We start from the raw sequence: 26,192 nt of genomic DNA, 5'->3' as shown, positions 1-26,192 counted from the left end.
GGTTACACAAAAACAATCTAACACTGAGTAAAACAACCCAAATAAATGACCCAACAGGCTTAACCCAGCAGTTGAGTTAAAAAAAACAAGCCAACACTGTAAAATATACCTTTTACAGTGTATATTCAGAGGTATCTTTGTATGCACGTATACCCGACTATTATTATTACTCTTGTTTCTTTTTTTGTAAGAAAAATAGGACAATAATTTGTAAGTTTTTTATTCTTCAACAACGAATGTTTTACAATAAAGTTTAAACCTAAATTGAGGCACTGACAAATGACGGTCATTTTTTTTATAGGTTTAACGTTAGATTAACAGCTCGGAATATATTCTACTTTGACATGAGACATAGAAGAAATGCAAAAAATTTAGTCAGGCGTGACTTCCGCGTTCAGAAAAAAGGTCTACAAGACAATCCTATAAGACAATTCCTAATACAGTCCTTTAGAAATGGTTCCAAAATATGACTATTAAAGCCTTCCTCAAAACCGCCAATGTTGGTAGTAGAAATGAGCAAGCAACTGATGTGTGCAAATTAAATCCATACACACTGATGTTAAAATGCTAACAGTGTCCTTTTATATGCTTCAACCAAAAAAACAGTGCACTTCCTGTGAGATTTGTCTTCAATTCATGACATTCAAATGTGAAGTTCTTACACCGTAGACAAGAGTCTATTTTTCCATAGTCCATATTTCAAGTTGACACGGTAAAGTGTACCACGGACAAAACACATTGCTTTAAAATGTGAATTAGAATTGCATTGTAGAAGCCCTGTATAGGATTCCATTTGGAACCCTTAATAAGGCTTCTTTTGATTATGAATCTTCATGTGCTTGCCAAGGCTTACTTTTTGAATGAAACTCTTTCCACACTGGTCACATGTGTAAGGCTTCTCTCCAGTGTGAATTCTCATGTGTCTGTTAAGGTTTGCATTAAAAGCAAAACTCTTTCCACACTGTTTGCACATGTAAGGCTTCTCTCCAGTGTGAATTCTCATGTGTTTGTTAAGGCTTTGTTTACGAGTGAAAATTTCTCCACACTGTTGGCAGGTAAAATAGCTCTCCAAAGTGTGAATTCGCAAGTGGTATTCAAGTTTTGATTTTCCACAGAAACCTTTTCCACACTGTTTGCATGTGTAAGGTTTCTCTCCAGTATGTATTCTCATGTGTCTGTTAAGGTATACTATTTGAATGAAACTCTTTCCACACAGTTTGCATGTAGAAGGCTTCTCTCCAGTGTGAATTCTCATGTGTCTGTTAAGGCATCCTTTACGAATGAAACTTTTTCCACACTGTTTGCACGTGTAAGGCTTCTCTCCAGTGTGAATTCTCATGTGTGTGTTAAAGTTTCCTATACGAGCGAAACTCTTTCCACACTGTTGGCACGTGTAAGGCTTCTCTCCAGTGTGAATTCTCATGTGTATGTTAAGGTTTTCTTTACGAGCGAAACTCTTTCCACACTGTTCGCACGTGTAAGGCTTCTCTCCAGTGTGAATTCTCATGTGTGTGTCAAGGTTTCCTTTACGAGTGAAATTTTCTCCACACTGTTGGCAGGTAAAAAGGCTCTCCAAAGTGTGAATGCACACGTGGTTTTTAAGATTTAATTTTCTGCAGAAACTTTTTCCACATTTTCTCCAGGTGTAAGGCTTCTCTCTGGTGTGAACTTTCATGTGGATGTTAAGGTGTCCTTTTTGAGTGAAACTCTTTCCACACTGTTTGCATGTGTAAGGCTTCTCTCCAGTGTGAACTCTCATGTGCCTGTTAAGGTTTTCTTTTCGAGTGAAACTGTGTCCACACTGAAAGCAAGTGAAATTACTCCTAGTTCCTGTATTTTGTGCTCTTTTTTGTTTAGAAGTATTTGCAGACTCTAAGGAACAAACTGATTTATCTCCAGATACAAAATCATGAAGATTCTCAAACTGATCTTTCTCTTCGGTTTCATTCAGTTCTTCTCTCTCCTCTTTCAGCGCTGTTAGGTCTACGGTGGAAAAACAAAGAAATAAAAGTTAACCCCAGTTTAATGACACAAAGCAATTGGCATCATAACATGTAGATATCTAATGCTTGTATGCTAGATCCTATACCAGGGTGTCCAAACCCGATCCTGGTCGGCTGGTTTCCTACAGTGTTTAAGTTGGCCTTTATACAATTAATTAAAAAAAATCCAGATAATCTAATGATAGTGTTTAGGAAATCTATATAGACTGATCTCTACTATTGTATGTATCCTAGGGAATAAAAATCATCAAATTGAATTCAAAGAGATGAGGGAAAATAAGAGAAAAAACTCCCCATTTAACTATCAAATGATGTTTCTTAAAGCAAAGTTCGGGAGGAGCACGTCAGATACTTAGCCTAATTAACACAGCTGGAACTCACTCAAGCCAATCTACATCATGCATAAATACAGCCGACTCACCTCTACCCATTTGACGGATTATCAGCATACACGATTTGCCCGTCTGCAAAAATGTCACAAAGACAATCCTCCGCATCCGAAGACTTCTCTGACGACTCGCCAGCGCCTTCGCCACAACATGCCAGCCCAGAGGCTACTCTTCCCCCGCGCGCCACTCCAATCGAGCCCCAGGCTCCAACTCGCGGGCGCTCCTCGACTCAACCAGCCACTCGCCTCCCAAGACGCCTAGGACTACCTTCTCCACCTCCGGCAAGAACATCAGCCGACTCCCCGGCGTCTTCATACAGATCGGCCAGGCCTACCATTCCACCCATAGCTAAGTGGACCGTAGCAAGCCTGAGACAAGCGCTGGCCAAAAACGATGTCCAGCCTTCGTATAAATTAAACAAAGCACAGCTTTATGATTTATACACAAATCTTTCAGCTAACCTTTCTACAGTTCATTCCCCAGCTCCAAAAATGGATAGAAGAAACAGACCTTTTACCACGCCTCGTCTGACTCCACAATCCTTCTCCCGCGAATCATCCAACTCTCCGCAATCATCAAACCGCGGCGGTAGGCCATCAGCTAGCCTGGGTCGCGCTGCAGAAACCACCGGCGTGTCGCTTCACACGACGTCAGCCGCAACTCCGCTTCCCAACGCGGCTCCTCCCGCAACAATGACGGGGCGCGCTGCCCAAGCAAGCGCTTGGCCGCCTCCCCCGCCACTCTCAGCTCCGCTTCCTGCTACTTTCAGCTCGGGGCCCGGGGCGCAGACGAGCGCCTGGCCGCCTGCACAGCCGCTCTCAGCTCCGCTTCCCGCTACCTTCAGCTCGGGGCTCGGGGCGCAGTCGAGCGCGAGGCCGCTCTGGCAGCCACACACAGCCCCGCCTCCTGCTACTTTCGGCTCCGAGCTCACAGCCCAGACAAGCGCTGGGCCGTATTGGCCGCCTTACACAGCGCCGCCTCCCACCACTTTCGACTCGGGGATTGCAGCTCAGACTAGCGCTGGGCCGTTTTGGCCGTTTCACTCAGCTCCGCCTCCCACCACTTCCAGCTCGGCTCCCGCAGCCCAAGCAGGCGCACAGCCATACCAACAAGCATTTTCAGCCCAGCCACCTGCCACCTTGAGCTCCGACTTCACCGCTCAAGCCGGCGCATGGCCGCACTGGCCGTCAAATACAGCTCCGCCCCCAGTCCCTTCTAACTCTTTTTTCCAAGCAAAATCACCATACTCACTCTTCACTGCTGTTCCGATGCCCGTCCCTCCAAACGCCATCGCCATGGAACCCCCTCAAGTTGACCACAGCATTCGAGCACAGATCTTAGCAGGTGCAGATGTTGATCTTTCCTCTTTGCTTTCATTCCTGCCCTATACCGACACAAACCGCCAGATAGACTGTGGGGACTTTTCAGTCACTTTAAAAAACCCCAACCCCTTGTCATCACGTCTACTTTCTTTTTCAGAATTTTCCATTGCTTTCAGCCGCTACACGGAAATCATCTGCTCTGCCTTCCCCCATAGGCGACGCGAGCTCAACGACTACCTATCCATCATAGCTGAGCTCGCGTTGTCCTATGGCGGAGCACATTTCTATACATATCACAAACTTTTCTCCGCAAAATGTGCCGTCCGTATAGCCCAATGGAACCAGTGCCCCTATTGGGGCGCCCTCGATCCAGACCTTCACACCAGAGTGTTCTTAGGCTGCAAGAGCATCTCATGTGCAGTTTGTCGGTCAGTCGCCCATTCCACCATGACCTGCCCTCAAATCCTTCCCTCTATTCCTCCATGCCCAGAGCCATCCCCCGTTAAGTCAACCAGCTACGTTCCCAGACCTGCAACTTCCCCAAATTTCGACAGTACAACGGCACCACCTCCGGATGATCACCGGCAGCCATGCAAAAGCTTCAACCAGGGGAAATGCTTCAGATATCGTTGCCGTTATCTACATATCTGTAGCTTTTGTGGCGGAGCCCATGCCCGCGTTGTTTGCGCAGTTCACAAAGCTGTGAATAAAAAATCTAGAAAATATTTATCGACTCCTGTGAATATTTCCCACCTCACCACCGAACTCGCTCACCATCCAGACAAAGAATTTACCAATTACCTTCTGTCTGGCCTTAAACTCGGTTTTAACCCCGGCGTCGTATGTCCGCTTTCCCAAAACGTAATCTGCAAAAATCTTCAATCCGCACTCGCAGAGCCCGACGTCGTAAACGATCTGATCAGGAAAGAAGTCGATTCAGGCTTCATGATTGGCCCATTCGATAAACCCCCCTTCAAAATATTTCGCATCAGCCCCATCGGAGTAGCAACAAGGTAATTCTCAGGCAAAAAACGCCTTATAATCGATTTGTCATCACCTCATAATTCGACAGTCCCAAGCGTCAACAGCTTGATACCTCTCAACGAAAATTCTCTTAAATACCACGACATTGATCAGGCAGTCGAGTTGATTAAACTCGCAGGTCGAAGAGCCTGGCTCGCAAAACTAGACATCACTTCCGCATTCAAAGTGATGCCCATCCATCCAGATTCATGGCACTTATTCGGGATACATTGGCTTGAAAAATTCTATTTTTCCGTCCGCTTAACATTCGGATGCAAAAGCAGCCCCAAAATCTTCGACATGTTGTCAGAAGCGGTTTGCTGGATCCTGTCAAACAATTACGCAATTCCGCACCTCATTCACCTCCTTGATGATTTTCTAATAATTTCACCCCCCGACGCAATCCCCGCCGCCCATATCTCGACAGTCCAAAAAGTTTTTTCCGACCTCGGGATTCCCATTGCTCAGGAAAAAACCATGGGACCCGCTATGTCTATCGAGTTTCTCGGCATTAATTTAGACTCGGCTAAATTCCAGGCCTCCCTCCCAAAGGAAAAGATCGATAGAATAATTCTCGTCTCTTCCACTCTGCTCAGCAGTTCAAGCTGTTCCAAACGGGAACTTCTTTCCCTGCTCGGGCATCTAAACTTTGCCATGCGTATTATTCCCCAAGGCCGCCCCTTCATCTCTCATCTCCTCTCGCTTGCCTCCTCGGTTCACGCACTCGAGGACCTTATTTCCTTGTCCCATGCGTGCCGCAACGAACTTAGGTTATGGATCATGTTCCTCAATCAATGGAACGGCCTTTCCCTCTTCTACAACAACCTTATCTCGTCCCCCATTGACATCCAACTATTTACCGACGCAGCCCCCACAACAGGTTTTGGGGGTTTTTACCAGGGACGTTGGTTCGCATCTCCATGGCCCCCCCGAGCTGCAGGGCTCCCCTCAGTCCTCCGCCTTCTTCGAGTTATACCCCCTCGTGGTTGCAGCCTTCCTATGGGGAAATGAATGGGCCTCTAAAAGTATCTTAGTACGTTGCGACAACGAAGCGGTTGTTCACTGCATTAACAAAAACCGTTCTCACTGCCCCGCCCTCATGCCTCTCTTAGGACGTTTAATATGGATCTCAGCATGTGACCAATTCCTAATAAGCGCCAAACACGTAGCAGGGGCTGACAACCAAATTGCTGACTCTTTGTCTCGCTTTCTGTTTCAGAAATTCAGGAAGCTGGCTCCAGAGGCGGACCCTTCCCCAACCCCAGTTCCTCCTTATTCAGAATTAATATTCCCATAACCCACCCGCTGAAACCCCTCCTGGACGTTTCCCTCGACACTATCCTGCAAGCAGTTTCTCCAAGAACTCTACAGTCATACATAACAGCATGGAGATGCTTCAAGGCCTTTCACCTCTCATACAACACACCATTCCCTGATTTTTCGCTACTCTCAATTACCTCATTTATATCCTTCCTCAACAGCGTAAAGAGCCTGCAAGTCGGATCCATTAAGGGCTACCTGAGCGGCGTCCAATTCTTTCACAAACTCATATTTGGCACCCCCTCGCCCGAAATAAGTAATTCGCAAACGTCCCTATTAATCAAAGGGATCCAAAAGTCCCGGCCCACCCGAATCGACCCACGCCAACCCATAACACTAGACATCCTCACAAGATGTATCCATACCCTTCGTACAGGTTATCAATCTTCTAACACCGCCCGCACACTCGACGCCATGTTCATTTTAGCCTTTTTCGGGTTCCTTCGATGTTCAGAACTAACCGCCTCCTCCAAATTTGACCCCAATTCCAACCCTACCATCTCCGACCTAACAGTACTCGACAGCGAAACAATCTCTTTCCTGATTAAACAAAGCAAGACAGACCAAACCAAAAAAGGTCATCTCATCTACATATTCAACCTCCCTTCTCCAATCCAACCATACCAGACCATCCTTGAATTCCTCCGCCTCAGAAATTCCCAAGCCAAATCCCCCGACGAACCCCTATTTTTAGACGAATCCAAAAAACCGGCCACTCGCTTCTGGTTCCAAAAACACCTCAGATCCGTCCTTCAAGCATCAGGCATCTCGCCAAAAAATTTTTCAGCCCACTCCTTCCGCATCGGGGCAGCAACCTCAGCAGCCCAAAAAGGCCTCTCCAGGCAACAAATCCAAACCCTAGGAAGATGGTCTTCAGAAGCCTTCCAGAACTATATAAGAACTAACCAATTCCACATCAGAGAAGCCCACAAAACTCTCATTGGCTATCAATCCAAAAAAAAAAAAAAAAAAAAAAAAATTAATTAAAAAAAAAAAAAAAAAAAAAAAAAAAACTTTCCTTCCCTGACCTTTTCCTCACTACGGTCGCCGAGGTATTCCCGTCTGATGCCGTGAGCCTTGGCCTCCCGTCAGACACCCCAGGAGCCCCCGACCCCAACTTACCTTTCCGTCTCACGTCCCGTGGGGCCCACCCGTCCGATGCCGTGAGCATTGGTCTCCCGTCGGATGCGCAGGGGCCCCCAGGTCAGACACCTAACCTTTTCGACACCACAGTCGGCGGGGCCTACCCGTCCGATGCCGTGAGCATTGGTCTCCCGTCGGACGCCGCAGGGGCCCCCGCCCGGTCAACTACACTTTTCTTCCCTACAGTCGGCAAGGCCTACCCGTCCGATCACGAGCCTTGGTCTCCTATCGGACGCTGCGAGAGCCAAACCGACCATGCAATTTTTTCCGTTCCGTCCGACGGTCGGCGAGACTCAACCGTCCGACTCCACAAGTCTCCGCCTCCCGCCGGACACTATCTGAGCCCCTTCAGGCCAATTTCACATCTTTTTCCCCCCACCTGGCGAGGCTTACCCATTCGAGGTTCTGAGTCCTGATCTCCCCTCCTATGCCTGGCGAGAGCCCTCCCAGTCGGGTTTCCCTTTCTGCCTCCCCGGCCGGCGAGGCTTACCCGTTCGATGCCGCGAGCCTTGGTCTCCCATCGGACGCCGGCGAGAGTTCTCCCGGTCGGGTTACTTACTTGGCGCCTGCAAGCGAGACTTATCCATACGATGCCGTTTGCCTTGGTCTCCCATCGTATGTCGCGAGAGTCGCCCGCACCAGGCGTCCCAAAACCTTTTTACCTGCCAAACCGAGAGCACCCACTCGTCTGACGTTCTGAGTCTTGATCTCCCGTCGGAGGCTTCATGGGTCCTCTCGGTCAGCTCCAATAGGGGCCGATCGACCAGCAGAGCCCTCATGCCAACATCGTAAGCTGCTCCGGCCAAGGCAACCCGGGTTCTCCTGATCGGGCCCCAACCACGCTGCTCCTCCTTCGGCCGGTAGGGCTCACCCGTTCCAACGCCGTGTGCTCCCGTTGAGTATCGGTTGAGCTCTCCCGACCGGACGCCCTAAATCCCGTAATCCTTACAAGCAGCCGGTAGAGCCTTTCGACCTGATACAAAAACCTCTCCCATCAGAGTACGAAATGCTCCCCCGGCCAGCTAACCAAACATCTTCTCCCAAACAACGGCCCCCGCCAGATCTCAGCGCTTTGGGGGGTCCTCTTGCTGGCGGCTGTCCTACACTCCATTGCTTATTGGGGGGTACTCTAGGTTCGGGCCATTCCCGAGCTCGGAGCCCTTCCCCGGACAGCACGCCAAACATGCTTACATACTCCAGCTAATTATATGTAAGTGGGAACTCGTGAAATGATGTTTCTTAAAGCAAAGTTCGGGAGGAGCACGTCAGATACTTAGCCTAATTAACACAGCTGGAACTCACTCAAGCCAATCTACATCATGCATAAATACAGCCGACTCACCTCTACCCATTTGACGGATTATCAGCATCCCTCCACCACCCCATCTCCTCACTCCGAGTTCCTTCTACACATATACATAGGGGGGGGGGGGGGGGTACTCTAGGTTCGGGCCATTCCCGAGCTCGGAGCCCTTCCCCGGACAGCACGCCAAACATGCTTACATACTCCAGCTAATTATATGTAAGTGGGAACTCGTGAAATAAAAAAAAATAAACTTCTGAGTTTTTATTTAGGGGGCAGTTGTGTTAGCCAATTATAAAAATGGGCTGTTCCACTGATCTTTTAAATGGAAAACAACCCAAAACTGACTGTCACAGGATGTTCACTCATAAATCACTAAACTTTTTCTGTAAAAAACTTTAGTAATATTATAATTACACTTTAGGAATAAGAAATAGTTTTGCACCAGTTGAAAGAGAAACAGTCAAGTATGGTGAATTGTGCTCTGCATTTAATCCATCTAAGTGCATACACAACAGGAACACACACCTGGAGCTCCTTATGCCCATAAAGTGGGCCAATCACAATGTTGCATGAACAGTCTGTGCATCTGACTGATGGCCTGCACGTGCGTTTTCATATTTAAAGAATTCAGTACTGACTTTTCAAACACAAGTTTGCACGTATGCAACAAATGCCTCTTTTATAATGGGTTTTATCATTTCTGTCTCGATGCGCCAAGAAATGGTATCACAACATGGTTAGGGGTGTAACATTTCCAACACACGCTTGAGGTATCCGGCCAATTCCAAAGCATGGATAGCTGACCAATCAGAAAACACCTGGGTTTCCATCAACAGTGAGTTTTGTGGAAATCAAAGCGTTTCAGAAAGGGAGGGCAGAGAGGAGCAACAATAATGTACAGTAGGTGGAAAATAACATGTTTTTAAACCTCACACTGCATAAACACATCACCATTTGATGCTAAAAAGTGAATAACAAGTCAACCATAAGATTACTATTGTTTGGAATGTTTAAGCGCAGTTACTAAAAAAATATTACGTTTATTTCTTGGTAAGACACATTTGACAGCAAAGCACTAAACTTGAGTCAGGAGGCATGCAAAATTTTAATTTCGTTGAAAAGTTCTTGAATTTCTCTCCCAAAATGTCCAAACCCTGAAACTATTGATGTAACAGCATTGGACATGACTTTAGCTAACACTGTTTCTGCATCAGCCGTGTTTGATCTGTTCATAAAAGAATTCAGTAAAACTTTCTTTGAAGCCCATATTTATAATGCATTATAAGGGTATGCTTAAGGCACTATAATGAATTCATAGTGCATTATAAAAAAAATGTATTGTATGTTGTATCATAAAACTGTTTTAATGTATTGTAATTTTTATTTATTTGCGGTTATAGCTTTTAAGCGTGTGATCATCTCCTCATAGTTATAACATAAGTCTCATATATTACCATGTTACGCATGTCACTTTACTGGAAGCATACAAAGAGCACTTATTAGCAATAATAATAATAACAATAATAATATCTATCAAAGAGACAAAAGTTAATGTATCAGATGAATGGATAACATGACACGTTTGTATTATTAGTTAGATTATTTTGATGGTACCCTTTAGACAGCTTTTGATAAGTAACTATTCGACTGCATGACAGCTAGCAATAATTATTAGTAGTAGTATGCTAAATATATTCTAACACTGTATTTTAATGGTTCCCCAAAAGACAAAACTGATATGTAACTTTGCAAGTTTGTGAACCTTCTACCTAGCCAAACTTAACCTAAGTCGGACAATACTACTAATAAAGGAGTGTTAGTGTAGTTGGAAAGTTGCTTCTAGTCAGTAGACCAGGGGGCCTATCATAATAAAATGAAATATAATGTTAAAAAAAAAAAAAAAAAATTGTAATAGGATATAGTCCATTAAAAATTGCGTAGATTTAATTAGCCGCCTATTGTGTCTAATAAATAATCATAATCTTAAAAGTTAGAACCCCAAATACTCAAGTACTTTAGTATACTGTAATTGTTATGATTATTTATGAGAACATATTATAAGATTTTTTTTTTTTTATGATGCATTCATTACAATGCCTTAGAAATACTTTATAATGTATTATAAATAGGGGCTTCATAGAAAATGTTACCAAAAATTCTGTGCAGAATTAGGGATGCACCGATATGTATCAGCCGATCACTTGCACGTTTTGTCAGTAAAGCCGGTTCTGTAATCAGCGGTAAATGCCATCAGGTGCGTGATTTCACGTTGAGCCGTATATTCTACAGATAATACACGCTGATAATGAACATTGATTTGCGCAGCTCGTCGGTAAACAACGGCTGTGTGTAGTACAGAACCGGCTTTACTGACAAAACGCGCAAGTGATCGGTCGATACATATCGATGCATCCCTATGCAGAATTTAAATGTTTCTTACTAGATCTGGAAGTGCTTTTGCTGCCCCATCTATACTTTAACAGACTGATCTGCTTTAAATATTGTTTCTATTACAATTTACTAAATCTAAAGCAGCTTGAAACTCAGTATTAATAAAACTTTGAAATAATGTACCACAAACAGTCATTAAAGATGAATGAAGATTAAACACCAACCTCCTTGTTCCTCTTGTTTTATTCTCAAAGGTTCTGGTTCTTGTTTTATTCTCAAAGGTTCTGGTTCCTCCAGTTTTATTCTCAAAAGTTCTGGTTCCTCTTGTTTTATTCTCCAGGTTTCTAGTTCACTCATGTTCTCCTCACTCTCCACTTTAACAAACTCCATCTTCACAGCAGCAGATCTCAGTTCAGCAGATACTTCTCCAGATATCCCTGCTCGCTTCAAAACCTAGACACAGCTGTGAGGATGAGGATATTACAGGTATTTACTGACTGGATTCAAAAACTGTTTTTTTTTCTGTTTACAGAAACTTCATTTCTCACAGACTGAACTAAAACAGAATCACAACAAAACAACAGAGAGCAGTGAAACTAATCTTCTTCTCCTTAGGTTTAATGGTGTTTGTCAAACAGAAGTGTGTGTGTTAGTGCCACCCGCTGGACTGGAGTGAGAAGCGCTGAAAGGAGGGAAAATATTACGGGGAATGACTTTGTGTGTGTACAATGTGCGCTATTTTTTATTTTCTTTAAAAAAAGCCGATCTGCACAAATAAATGAAAATGACTTCAAATTAAGACTCACATCATGGTATTTGATCAGCATCAACAGTCTTTGTGAGTGAATATTAAAGGAGAAAAAAAAGAGAAAAATATGCTTTCCTACTATATACGAAAAAGTATTAAACCCACAATGCCCCAAACTCTACAGTTTAACTGAGTCCCTACAGGATGGACAAGTAAAAAACATTTGTTTCTAACTTTAGATTGAACAGAAAAATGTGTCTTGATTTCCTTTTCCCATCCTCTCTGCCATTCCTTTATTAAACTTGATTATGACCTTTTCTGCATCTTTAATTGGCAAAAACCATGTCAACATATTCAGTTGTTACTCCTCATCTTCCCTTTTAACAGTGAACAGTTCAGTTAATAAATACAAGATACAATACCTGCTTTACAAACTCAATCTTTAGAAGTGCATTCATGTTATATTAGAGTTATGATTTTAGTGAAGTTAAAAGTTTTGAAACCAAAATACCTGCAACATCCAGTTAGACATGTTTAAACATAGTATTCAAGGGATGTGAGCAGTTTGTTTTAAATGAATATTTTTAGCTTTAGGAGTGTGTGAATATGAATGTGAAATCATGCTAAGTGTCATCTTTTGTCTTTATTGGCTGTTGATGTTTCTGCCTCATTTCTTTAATTGGTGTCTTTGTTTCTGATCAATATCTGAGTTAAATATGAATGCAGAGGCTGAAGGTGAGACTTTCCCTGATCTCTGTGATAATGAGTCTATAGTTCTGCTGATTGGATTAGAGTCACTGTAAATCTGGGCAAATTCCTGTAACTGCTTACATCCTTTGCATATTTTATCTTCTAATGACGATCCTGAAATCTGAATAAAACTACAGTGATTGAGTCTTTAGTCAGTCTGGATGACTGCAGTGACACACAGTAACATCTCAATCAAGAGTCTCCTGATCTTCTCCTCTTGAGTTTACTACAGGTCTAACTGGATATTGCTGGTATTTTGGTTTCAAAACTTGTAACTTCACTAAAATCAATACTCTGATAGTACACAATTATACTTTTTAATGAATGCACTTTGTATCTTGTATTTATAAACTGAACTGTTCACTGTTAAAAGGGAAGATGAGGAGTAGCAGTTAAATATGTTGATATGGTTTTTGCCAAGATGCAGAAAAGGTCATAATCAAGTTTAATAAATGAATGGCAGAGAGGATGGCAAAAGGAAATCAAGGGTAGACACATTTTTCTGTTCAATCTAAAGTTAGAAACAAATGTTTTTGTACTTGTTCATCCTGTAGGGACTCAGTTAAACTAGATTGAGGTTGGGGCATTGTGGGTTAAATACTTTTTTGTATATTGTAGGAAAGCATATTATTCTCTTTTTTTTCTCTCCTTTAATATTCACTCACAAAGACTGTTGATGCCGATCAAATACCATTATATGAGTCTTAATTTGAAGTAAATTTCATTTTTTTGTGCAGATCGGCTTTAAAAAAATAAATAAAAATAAAAAAATAGCGCACCTTGTACACGCACAGTAATATCCCCGCATTATTTTCCCTCCTTTCGGCGCTTCTCACTCCAGTCCAGCGGGTGGCACTAACACACACACTTCTGTTTGACAAACACCATTAAACCTTAGAAGAAGATTAGTTACACTGCTCTCTGTTGTTTTGTTGTGATTCGGTTTTAGTTCAGTCTGTGAGAAATGAAGTTTCTGTAAATAGAAAAATACCGTTTTTGAATCCGGTCAGTAGCCTAAATACCTGTAATATTCTCATCTTCACAGCTGTGAGTCCCTACAGGATGGACAAGTACAAAAACATTTGTTTCTAACTTTAGATTGAACAGAAAAATGTGTCTACCCTTGATGTCCTTTTCCCATCCTCTCTGCCATTCCTTTATTAAACTTGATTATGATCTTTTCTGCATCTTTAATCGGCAAAAACCATGTCAACATATTCAGCTGTTACTCCTCATCTTCCCTTTTAACAGTGAACAGTTCAGTTTATAAATACAAGATACAAAGTGCATTCATTAAAAAGTATAATTGTGTACTATCAGTGTTATGATTTTAGTGAAGTTACAAGTTTTGAAACCAAAATACCAGCAATATCCAGTTAGATCTGTAGTAAACTCAAGAAGAGAAGATCAGGAGACTCTTGATTGAGATGTTACTGTGTGTCAATCACTGGAGTTTTATTCAGATTTCAGGATCATCATTAGAAGATAAAATATAAAAAGGATGTAAGCAGTTACAGGAATTTGCCTCTAATCCAATCAGCAGAACTATAGACTCATTATCACAGAGATCAGGGAAAGTCTCACCTTCAGCCTCTGCATTCATATTTAACTCAGATATTGATCAGAAACAAAGACGCCAATTAAAGAAATGAGGCAGAAACATCAACAGCCAATAAAGAGAAAAGATGACACTCACTATATTTTCACATTCATATTCACACACTCCTAAAGCTAAATATATTCATTTAAACATGAATTCAGCACATGATCGTGGTCAAAACGAAACTGTGTTTGTTTGGTACACATACCTAAGCACACAATTTTTTTCTGTAAGCGTACCATTAGAAAACATTTAAAACACCAAAACTGCACTTACCTGAATAAGAGTGTGTCTGGGCAAAGGCTGTTGTAGACTCAGGAGCAGAGCGGGAAATAACGGACATATATTTTCAAATTTTCAGTAATCCACCAATAGGAATACAGGAAGAATGAATGAATGGGCTGACATTTGGACTGCCACAAACCAGCCACACATGACTATAGCAGGTTATGTGCGTTTTTCCAAGTAAAAGCCAAATGTTAACTATAAGTTAACATATTTCAGGATGTGCCATAGCCTAGCCAAATATGGCTCTTGTCTGTGTAGTGTCATATGGGCCATATACCTTAATACAAAAAGTCACCCAAATGAAAATTCCCTCCAATTCTAAAGCCATGGCAAAACATATATGGTACAAGTTTGGCCCATATGTGCTCAGCCATGCCATACCTAGGCCAAACGTGACAGCTTTCAGCCACATTTGGCCCAAACGTTCTTGCTATCTGGGAACTGATCACATCCCTTGAATACTGTGTTTAAGCTTGTGATCTGAGAGCTTTGTCTTCATCTGTAAGAACAGCCTCCTGAAATCTGAATTAAACTCCAGTGATTGAGTGTTTTAGTCAGTCTGGATGACCAGTGACACACAGGACCAGCTCAAACAAGTCTCCTGATCTTCATTTTCCTGCAGGTGTATCCCACCCAGCACCAGACGTCATTTAGACGTCGTTTTTTGGGCTAAATCAAGTCGGCCCGTCATGGACTTCTTTTAGCCCAAAAATCGACGTTGAAAATTGGTCCTTGTTTGGTCCGTCGAATTAAGTCTAAATTTAGCCCAAAAATCGACGTTGAAGATTGGTCGTTGTTTGGTCCGTCTAAGTTTAGTCCAAATTTGGCCCAAAAATCGACGTTTAAAATTGAGATTTGTTTGGGCCATCTGATTTGATCCAAATTTAGTCCAATAATTGACATTGAAAACAGGGCTTTGTTTGTTCCGTCTAATTCACGCCAAATTTAGCATGAGCACGTTAATTTCGGACATCATACCTCTGTTATAGCCACATAAATGAAGCAAGTATAGAAAAATAGCCTGTTGTAGAAATCATTTTAAGTTCTGTGTCACTGCAAAACCTGCACGTAAATTATTTGTTATTAAGCATCTACATTCGCAAACAATATAACATACTGTATATTTGGATTTATGGCAGAAATTGAGCAAAAAGTGCCCTCTAGTGGGTTATATCTCGTTGAAAATGCTTGTGCTGTGCATTAGTACAGCTATTTCTGAAGATTTTTTTTCAAAATCACTACATTAAAATGACTAAGTGCATAAATAAAAACATTATACATCACAGTAGTTAAAACATCATTAGATAAGCCACAGCCCTTGTATAGCCTAATAAATTCACATTAATTACACCCATACATGTAATATCTTCACATATATTTAAAGCAGTGTTAAATAAATTGAAATATATTTTGAAAACATATTTAAAAAAAATACAAAAGCATAAACTTAAAAATTGTTCATCATACATGTGTACATATGTGTACGAAAAAAACATATTCATTTAATCCACGTTATTTTCAATGTTATTTCTACACCACGTTTACCATTTCTAAAGCTATATTATATTATATTATATTATATTATATTATATTATATTATATTAACGTGAATTCTGGGTGATTTTACGTGCTGTAATGAGCGCGCGCTCTGAATAATCACGTAACATTTGAACCGGAACGGAGGGAGTTACCATGGAAACGGAGAGGAAACTCAACAGTCAAGCAGGAGAAACCGTCTCTCTCCGTTGTTTTCACTAATTTCAGGTAAGTTAGGTCTCTAAAATTACACAAATAGTACATTAAAGTGTTCCTGACACTTTATTTGATGCAAATGACACGCTTCCGTTGAATATTTACTTTAAAGAAATTGTTTAGTGTCGATTGAAAAAGTCCGTTAGCATCTCAACCGTAATGCTAACTTTAGACTTGAACTCTTGTTTATGAAAGTTTGGGCTTTTATGTCTTAAATGTATATGAGCGGTTTGGGTTTAGATTTTTTTTAAATAAAGGTAATTGCTGAAAATGTATCAATGTATAAAAGGAAGTAAGCTAATTTATTATTATTATTTATTATTAACATAAAAGTATTCACTGTACTGTTAATCGGATACATCGCTTACATGGGGCGTGAAAATGGGCTGAAAGTACTTCAAACACGTTTTGATGTTTCATGGTAAACATTTTTTGATACCATTGTTTTGTGATTTCAGAAAACCCTCTATGACACGAGAAGTTGCTGATTTTAAAATTTTTGGAAGGGAATGCAGAAAACACAGTTGTTGTGAGAAAGCTTATTAAATAACCTTTCATGCATCTTTAATAATATTTAGCCACTATTACCATACATCTAATTTATTTTGCAAAATTATATATATATATACACATACATACATACATACATACATACACACACACACACATACTTTTATGTATATAGTTATTTTAAAAGGGATTTAACATCCACACATAAGTAGCACTGTATGAGCATTACTAAATAAGTAAACCTAAAATTGTAAATTCTGTTATTAAATCCTTTTTTTTTTTGTATATTCTATATATTATTGTTTTTATTTTCTGCATTTCACCTCTGCTATAGCTTATTTCTAATAAACTTAGCATTGTATAGTTGGCCCTGTGACATTGTTTATGTTCCTTCTTAGATTCTCGCATGCTAATGGCAGTGCACCAGAGTTGGAGTGTATCTCCAGTCAAAGAACATCTCTAGAAATGATGAGCCATATGACTAGTAAGTAATACCTCACACATAAAACAGCCATTCAAAAGTTTAAGGGTCAGATATGTCATGTATTTGAAAGAAGTCTTTTATCCTCACCACTGCTGCATTTTTTTTAATTATTTAATTAAAATACAGTTAAACAGTAATATTGTAAAATAAAATTTTTAAATAACTGTTCTAATTTAGTATGTTTTAAAAAGTGATTTTTCAGCACCATTATGCAAATCTTCAGTGTCACACGATCCTTCAGAAATGATGCTGACAATTCAGCTTTGCCAAAACCGGGAAAAATGACATTTTTACAATATATATTGTAATCAGAAACATTACTTTTTTATGATCAAAGTGCAGTTTTCTTGGTGAACATAAAAGACTTATTTCAAAAACTTAAAAACTGACCACAAACTTTAAAGGGATAGTTCACCTAAAAATTAAAATATGATGTTTATCTTCTTAGCCCCAGGGCATCCAAGATGTAGGTGACTTTGTTTCCTCAGTCAAACACAAACAAGGATTTTTAACTCAAACCGCTGCGGTCTGTTAGTGATTTGATATAGGCAGTAGATGGGCACCAAACCTTTGAAAGTAAAAAAAAAAAAAAAAAACATGCATAGACAAATCCAAATTACACCCTGCGGCTTGTGACAATAAATTGATGTCCTAAGACACAAAACGATCTGTTTTTGTGAGAAACTGAACAGTTTTTATGTAATTTTTTACCTTTAATATACAGCCATGTCCACACAACTGTCCCAAGCGCGCGCTCAGCATCAGGCATGTTACATGTGTACCTGCTCTGGCGTAGTATACGCAAACACCGGAAGCGATCTGTCGCGTGACACTCATTGTTTACTATTCAAACCGATTTAAAGCTAAAATATTATTACTTGCACAAACTCATCCGGGTCTGTTGACATCTCACTGATTTTCCCTTCCAGCATTTGCATATTCTACGCCAGAGCGCGTACATATGTAACGAGCCAGATGCTGAGTTGAGTTGGACATTGCTGTATATCAAAGCTGAAAAATGATATAAATACTGTTCAGTTTCTCGCAAAAAACGATCGTTTCGTGTCTTAGGACATTGATGTATTGTCACGAGCCGCAGGATGTCATTTGGATTTGTCTGTGCATGAGGAAACAAAGTCACCTCAATTATTAGTCTATGTAAAAAATATTAACATAAATAGTAATTTTACCCAGAATGCAATGAACAGTGACGTAGGTTCCCATTCTCTATACCCAAGCTTAGGGCTGGGTATCGAGTTCGATACTTTTTAAGCACCGACCGAATCAAGTATCAAAAAAATAATTTTCGTTCAGTACCAAATTTCGATATCCAAGGGTATAATCTTGTCAACGTCAGTGAGCTAGGAAACGTGCCCGGATCAAATGCTGGTGATTAGCTGCGGCGAGGCTGCCTTGAAAATCAATAGTTTACTGCGGTTACGCCCACTCGCCCAGAGCTTGTCAAATGTGAGGCTGTAATGTACACTACACTTTAAAGCAAAGCGTAAATTTAATGCAAACGATGTTTAAGTGATCAAAAGTATTGCTAAATTATGCTAATATTGACGGCAACAGCGTGCGATGCAATATTTGCAAAAAGTTTATCGTGTTCAAGACTGGCAACACGTCAAATATTAGGGCTGGGTATTGTGATCAATTTGGCGATTCGATTCTTATTTTTATGGTTTCGATTCGATTCGATAGCAATTAGCTATCAATGTTTCATTTAAAATGTTAGTTTTGCAGACATGGGATCCATATTTTGATATAAATCAGTCCCTCCAGTTTTTCGCGATTCTGCGATCGCTGAATTTAATGCAAAATCAACAAAATGTCGCATTTTTTTGCGATCCTGCATAATTTGTCATTTAACCGCAAAATAATTGCAAAAAATGGTTATTCAAATATTTCAATAATAAAAAGATTTTAATATATATATATATATATATATATATATATATATATATATATATATATATATATGTGTTGATAAAGACGCTGCTCACGTGATGTCTGTGAGCTGTCTGTCTGCAGGGCTCGCAAGATCGATGTCCCGGGGGCTATTGTGTTTTTCAGTCGAGCTACCAAAATGTTTCACTGGCCTGCCGACCCGCTATCGTAAAGTAGAGGGCTTCTGTTGTTGCAAATGGAACGCCATAAAAGTTTTTAATTTGTTAAATAGTATAAGAAAAGTCTTAATTATAATTTTAAAAGTCAGTTAGGGACGGAAAGACGAATCACGATAGGGCTGGATAAAACTTCTAAAGGCAATGATGTCATTGAATAAATATGAGCCCTGCACATTTCAAAGTCAAAACGCAGCACTGATGTCTTTAAATGAATGTATCTGAGTAGAACCGACTGTCCTCAGAAACGTGTCGTTGGCATTTTCATTTCATGCTGATAAAACAGCGTTAAAGCTGACTTGTATACAGCCGTTACTAGGGAAACGATAATATTTCAGCTCTCCTAAAGCCAGGGTGTCTGCAGGGTTTAGTCAGTCAAATTTAAGACTTTTTAAGACCTTTTTATGACCATTTTGATTTAAATTTATGACCTACACGAACTATGAAAAATAACTTTTAAAGTCATTAGAATTCCTTTCAAGTTTTTTTATTTACTTGACAGCAACAAATTGTATACATTTTTCTTAAGGGTGACAAACTGAAGGCTCTTTCATGAAGTATCTGGTGTTTTGTAACTGTGTTCAACACCCACAGGACCTCCGCTTTCAATGTGGAGGTTGATCTGAAAGCACTGTTGGCACTGGATGTGGCAGGCCGACTGAATGTGACGGCAGCGGGACAACCGGAATCCCGCGAAGAGCTTGGACCAGGTAACGTTAGTGATGGAGACCAAAACTGAGTGATTGCCTGCGCCCGCTGCAGACCTTTTAACGATCCCTGATGCCTCTCTGATTTTCCATGTGAATGTAATGCTTTTATGCCTAAACTGGAGAGCTCCAGAGTCTTCTTACACAGGGTGCAATATGCTTGATATTTGTTGTTTGCGACGGGCTTAAGCCAGCTCTTAAACGCATCATCATCAAGCCATACCACGTTAAACGTACACTTTCCCATCGTGTAAAGTTAAATCAATTAATAAGAACCATACGCTACATAAATGAGACAATACCTTCCGACAAACCGAGAATACACCAGTGAATACCGTCAGTGAGTGAAGCTCTTCGCGCGAGTTTCTGTGAAATATCCGCCGATAAGTCTATTTCCTGCACTGCCGCATTATGGACCTTGTAGTTCTGGAACACAATGTTACCACACAGATTTCCTCAGATAGAACTACAGGCGAAAAGAATGAATCCCGCTCCCAGCGTATTTTCTTGGTAGCACCATGAATGAACGAACATATACATTTAAGACGTGGCTAAATGTAATTTATGACCTTGTATGGAAAATCCGAACGTTTTTATGACCTTTTATGGCCTAAAATTCTTATTATGAAATTTATGACTTTTTATGACTCCGCGGAAACCCTGTAAAGCGCCCCCTTGTGACAGAATTTTTCATTTTAATTTTTTAGAATTTTTTCCAATACATTTTTCAGCTGTTTGTTTTTATGCAGCAAACACATAGGGTTTTTAATGTGCCTTCTAAAAAATCTAAACAATTAAGACAGTAATATTTATGTTTTAAATATGATAAATTATATACTTGATTTATCCCTTTTAATTGTATAAAGGCTGAAATGCCATTGTATAAGATATTGTTTTTGTGTGAATCTGTATCTGAATTATAAATCATGTCATTTTATGACCTAAAATTCTACCTTACATTGTCCAACCCCACTCATTCTATTCATTTTACTTGTGCAGCTCTTAAAAAGGATCATACATTGCTTTAAATTGATATTTAAAAAATTCTGCAGATACACTAAAGAGTGAAATAAAATTCCTTCCTTGATATTTGTTTATATTTGTGTATTGAAAACATATTTGATTGACATTTAGACTCCTGTTTGAATTTCTATATTTAAAAAAAAAAATTAAAAAGCTTTTTTATTTGGGCTAGTTCAATTAATTTTTGGGCTACCAAAATGTAAAGAGTATGTAAAGAGATGCGACTGAAATGAAGTAGGCTATGTACAGTATAAATTTCTACACCTGCTGTTAATGTTTACAAAGGTCACATAAGAATATTGCCCATAGGTTATTTTAAAAGTTCAAATGTATCAGAATAAACAAATTTTATGTTTGATTTGTGTTATGTATGATAATTGAGCCTCTAACATAATACCTAATATGGTAAATGTGATATCCTAATTATTAATAAATAAATTAAATAATTAAATAAATCGCAAAATTTTTCGCAAATTTCTAGGACTTGCCACCACAAAATTTATAATTTTCATCGCAAAAATCACAAAAAAAAATTGTGAAATCCTGGAGGGACTGATAAATGCTGGTAACTGAAACTCTCCTACTTAAGTTTATTACTGAAATACACATCTACATTAATAATAGGGTGCACACAGTTGTTTATTTTAAAAAACTTTTATTTTGAATGAACACTGTAACAAGAAGTCATAAATATGGGCATCCATTGTACACCATGTAAACAAACTGCAAAATGCACATTACTGTAAAAAAAATTAAAAGACTGTCTCTTACGTGAAGCATGCGCATTAAGAATCGATTCAGGGATTTTGTTGCGTTAAACTGAAGATCGATTAAAATCGGAGAATCGATATTTTTTTACCCAGCCCTATTAAATATAATAAAACACTTGAGACATTCTGTCGGATACAATTCTGGCGTCTCAGTTTCAATATAGGCTACTGTACAAAGCGGCATACATTTGCATCAGATGATAACTCAGCAGCAGAGTTGCACTCAAGCAGGGGTGTAATTTTCACTGGGGACACACTTTTCAGAATCCAGTTTGTGTCCTTTGCCTCTTTCAAAAGGTTTTGTTAAAGTAAGCCCTTGTATTGTAGAATCCACGCTCAGCACCGCCGAGTTCGCTTGATCGTTAAAACAAAACCAAAATTAAAACGCGCACACGCATTTTAATACCCCACGTTTAGAGAGCGACTCCCCAATGAGCGAAAATTAGGCTACATAAAATATTGAATTTGTTATTAGTATGTGGACTATAAGAAGTTGTGTAGTTGTCTATTAATAGCTCTGTATCATGCTTGAAAGATTCGGTCTCTGTTTGCACTTTGAGTATTAAAAGGGTAGCCTACTTTGATTATGACTGCATTTATTGTCTACGCGACTAAGAAAGAACTGTGTTGTTTATTTTTTGTTATTTATAATATATTTTGTCATTTATTCAGATTTTAAATTGCAGTGGTGGCCTCTAATTTAAATGGCTGTACCTATAATAGAGAAAATAAGCATCTTGTTCATGTACTCATATTATCATTCATTCTTGTCCCTTGCTTAAGGTGTAAAATGAATATATTTAAAAGGCTTTCGGAATCAGACCATGAAGAATCAATATTGGTGCTACATGCTAATTTTTCTGAAGAAGAACTGTTGAGGGCTTTCAGGTGATCTTAAAAGGTTAGTTCACCAAAAAATGAAAATACTGTCATTAATTACTCACCCTAATGTTGTTCCAAAACCATAAGACATTTGTTTATCTTCAGAACACAAATGAAGATAATTTGGGTTTAATCCAAGAGCTTTCTGATCCTCCCATATTTACTGGATAGTGGATATGCATTTTTCAATGCCCAGAAAGGAACCAAAAACATAGTCAAAACAAGTCAATGTGATATAAGTGGTTCAATCATAATTATATGAAACTGCGAGAATACTTCTGTGCGCAAAGTAAACAAAAATAACTTTATTCAACAATTTATCTATGAGGATCAGAAAGCTCTTGGATTAAAACCAAAATATTAATTTCATTTGTAGATAATTAATGACATAATTTAAATTTTTGGGTGAACTAAACCTTTAAGCAGGAGTGAGCCTCACATATACTTAAAATTGATTGACTTAAAACTGCTTTAACTTTATTAAAACTGTTTGAGGTTAAAATGCCCTACCAGTAGGGAAAAGTCAAGTCTGTACTTTACATTTTAGACATTTTGGTTATTTATGTTTACATTTACATTTTTGATATTGTTTTTCTCACTTTAGATGCTGAAGAAAAAGCGGCCCAGCTGAAGCATTTAAAGTGGAAACTTCTGTCTTGGCTCAGTGATCCAGGATTGGGTTTGTGAAAGGAACAGAAGAACCAGAAGATCAGAGATTAGGCAGAGATCTACTTGAGCCCCTGAGAGATCTGATTTACCTAATAATGTATTAGTTAGACAAAAATGTATCACACCTTCATGTTGTTCCAAACCTGTAAGACTTTCATTCATCTTTGAAACATAAATGTAGATCTGAGAAGAAATCTGATAAATTGATGTCCCTCCATTTCACAGTGTATGCAACTACCATTTTGAAGCCCCAGGAAGGTAGTAAGGACATTATTAAAGTAATCCATGTTACTACAGTTGTTTAACCTCAATTTGATAAACTAAGTGATGTGAATGTTTTGTCTGCACAAAAAACATTGCATTTTTATTAAAAAAATAACACTTTTACAAGAGCACCATGATGCATCAATGTTGTGTTGTCATGAGAGCTGGCCATCTCATGGTGCTTTTGTGAAAAATGTTTTGGAGATACATTATTTGTGAATGAAGACTTAATTTTATTGTTGCTGTTTTTTGTGTATACAAGGCATATGTAAAAATGTATTAATTTGCCTTCTGCACAAAAGGGTCTTATGGGTTTGGAGCAACATGAGGGTAAGTAATTAATGACAGTGTGGTTATAATTGGCCATTGTTCTGTTTAATCAAAGATTATTGTTTTGAAAATTCTGTTTAAAATAAATACTGCTCTTTTGAAAGTTCACATTGATAATAATCAGAAATGTTTCTTGAGCAGCAAATTAGGATATTAAAATGATATCTGAACGATCATATTTCACTGAAGACTGGAGTAATGATGCTGAAAATGTATTTCACAGGAATAAATTACCTTTTACAAATGTATTTATATAGAAAAAAAATATTTATACTTATATTTAATAATATTACAGTTTTTTACAATGTATTTGATTAAATGCAGGCTTGTGATCAGTAGATTTTTTTTTTAGGTGATGTATTTAATACTATATGTCAATAAATGTTTTGGTACTTGTGAATTGTCTTATTTTGACTGTAATTATTAATGTAACAATGTAATCATGAATTCACGGTTGAAATTAGGCCTGGAAAAGACGTCTTTTTAACTTTCACTTTACAACCACATTTAGACGTAATTTGGACGTCTTATTATAGACGTCTTTTCTAAGTGCTGAAAAAGACGTCGTTTCATCTTTCACTTTTCAACCAAATTTAGACGTAATTTGGACGTCATTTTATAGACGTCTTTTCTACGTGCTGAAAAAGACGTCGTTTCGTCTTTCACTTTTCAACCAAATTTAGACGTAATTTGGACGTCATTTTATAGACGTCTTTTCTACGTGCTGAAAAAGACGTCGTTTAGTCTTTCACTTTTCAACCAAATTTTTACGTTGTTTAGACGTCTGGCTTGGTCGTCTTTTCGACGTCATTTCGACGAGTTTTTGCTGGGTGGGATTAAAGGTATTTTGTTTTCAAAACGTCTAACTTCACTAAAATCATAACACTAATACAACATATTTGATTTTTTTTTTTCTGATGGAAGTACTTCTAGTTAAAGTTTCAAAAAAACTGTTTATTGTTTATTATCTTATATTTATTAGCCAAACTTTTCAATGCTAACAAAAGAAGATAAGGAGTAACAGCTGAATATGTTCTTGCCAATTAACGAAACTGAAAAGGTAATAATCAATGGACTATATTCCTTTTAAATTTGCCATCACACAACCTTGGTAAACGTTACACAGCAGCATTGACTAGTTTAATGTGAATTTAATGTCAAGGTATATAAACAGAAAGCATAGTTATAAATGAACATTAATAAAGAATATTATTAATAGATTTACAATGTTAGTAACTTTAGAAAAGCATCATCACATGAGTAAGAAATTCTATTCTATAATCAACATTTCTATGATATATTTGTGATTCTAGAGAGCAGTGCACCAATGGGACTTTTATTTTGCTCTGGTGATGTGACGTCATAAATATGCGCTGCGCTCCTCATCTGTTGTCAGTCGCCTGAAGAAAGGTTTGTGCTTTTAAAGTTTTTAAACCAATGGACATTGTTGCATCAATTAAAGCGTTTTTACAAGCCATGTTAAATAAATGCATCATTATTAAATGTAACGTTGTAATGCTTTATCTAGTATTACTTAAAATGTTAGCCTTTAGTAACAGAGAAGGTAAGTTTCATTTCGCTTTCTATATCATGAATCAATCGTGTGATGATGAGAGAAACTGAGAATCCGAATCATTTGTGAAATGATTCAGTGATTCGATTCAGCGGCACGCGGACTACAAACGACAACAACAAACACAAACGAGTGAATGAACGAGAATGATTTCATTCAAGTTTAATATATTAGATATGATGTATAAATAATTGAATACCAAATATAAATCAAAATAGCTTAAAATTATAATCTAAATATGAACCTTTGATGTTATTTGTATATATTTTATACTTTTTATATATGTGACCCTGGACCACAAAACCAGTCTTAAGTCGCTGGGGTATGTTTGTAGCAATAGCCAAAAATACATAGTATGGGTCAAAATTATTGATTTTTCTTTTATGCCAAAAATCATTAGGAAATTAAGTAAAGATCATGTTCCATGAAGATTTTTTGTAAAATTCCTACTGTAAACTTATCAAAATGTAAATTTTGATTAGTAATATGCATTGTTAAGAACTTAATATGGACAACTTTAAAGGTGATTTTCTCAGTATTTAGATTTTTTTTGCACCCTCAGATTCCAGATTTTTAAATAGATGTATCTCGGCCAAATATTGTTCTATCCTAACAAACCATACATCAATCGAAAGCTTATTTATTGAGCTTTCATATGATGCATATATCTCAGTTTTGTAAAATTTAACCTTATGACTGGTTTTGTGGTCCATGGTCACATATAAGTCTATTAACTCTCTGACTGTCTTTGTAGTGCACTGACTACTGAACTAGGAGCTGATTGAGACACACAGAGATCTAGTTTGCATAGATTTTTCT

General features: G+C 38.7%; 1 protein-coding gene across 1 annotated transcript in view; it reads right to left on the bottom strand.

The window, feature by feature from the left end:
* Positions 1–380: 380 nt before the first annotated feature.
* LOC141340567 (uncharacterized) overlaps positions 381–26,192 on the bottom strand; it is a 286,821-nt gene continuing 261,009 nt past the window's right edge. Inside the window, exon 6 of the mRNA XM_073845603.1 lies at positions 381–1,509. Coding sequence (XP_073701704.1) covers positions 803–1,509 — 707 coding nt within the window. The 3' untranslated portion in view covers positions 381–802. The remainder of the gene's footprint in view (positions 1,510–26,192) is intronic.

The sequence above is a fragment of the Garra rufa genome, chromosome 1 (assembly GCF_049309525.1).
Source record: "Garra rufa chromosome 1, GarRuf1.0, whole genome shotgun sequence".
Lineage (NCBI taxonomy): Eukaryota > Metazoa > Chordata > Actinopteri > Cypriniformes > Cyprinidae > Garra > Garra rufa.
Note: the sequence above shows the minus strand (reverse complement) of the source record. Positions and strands in the feature narration are given on the sequence as shown.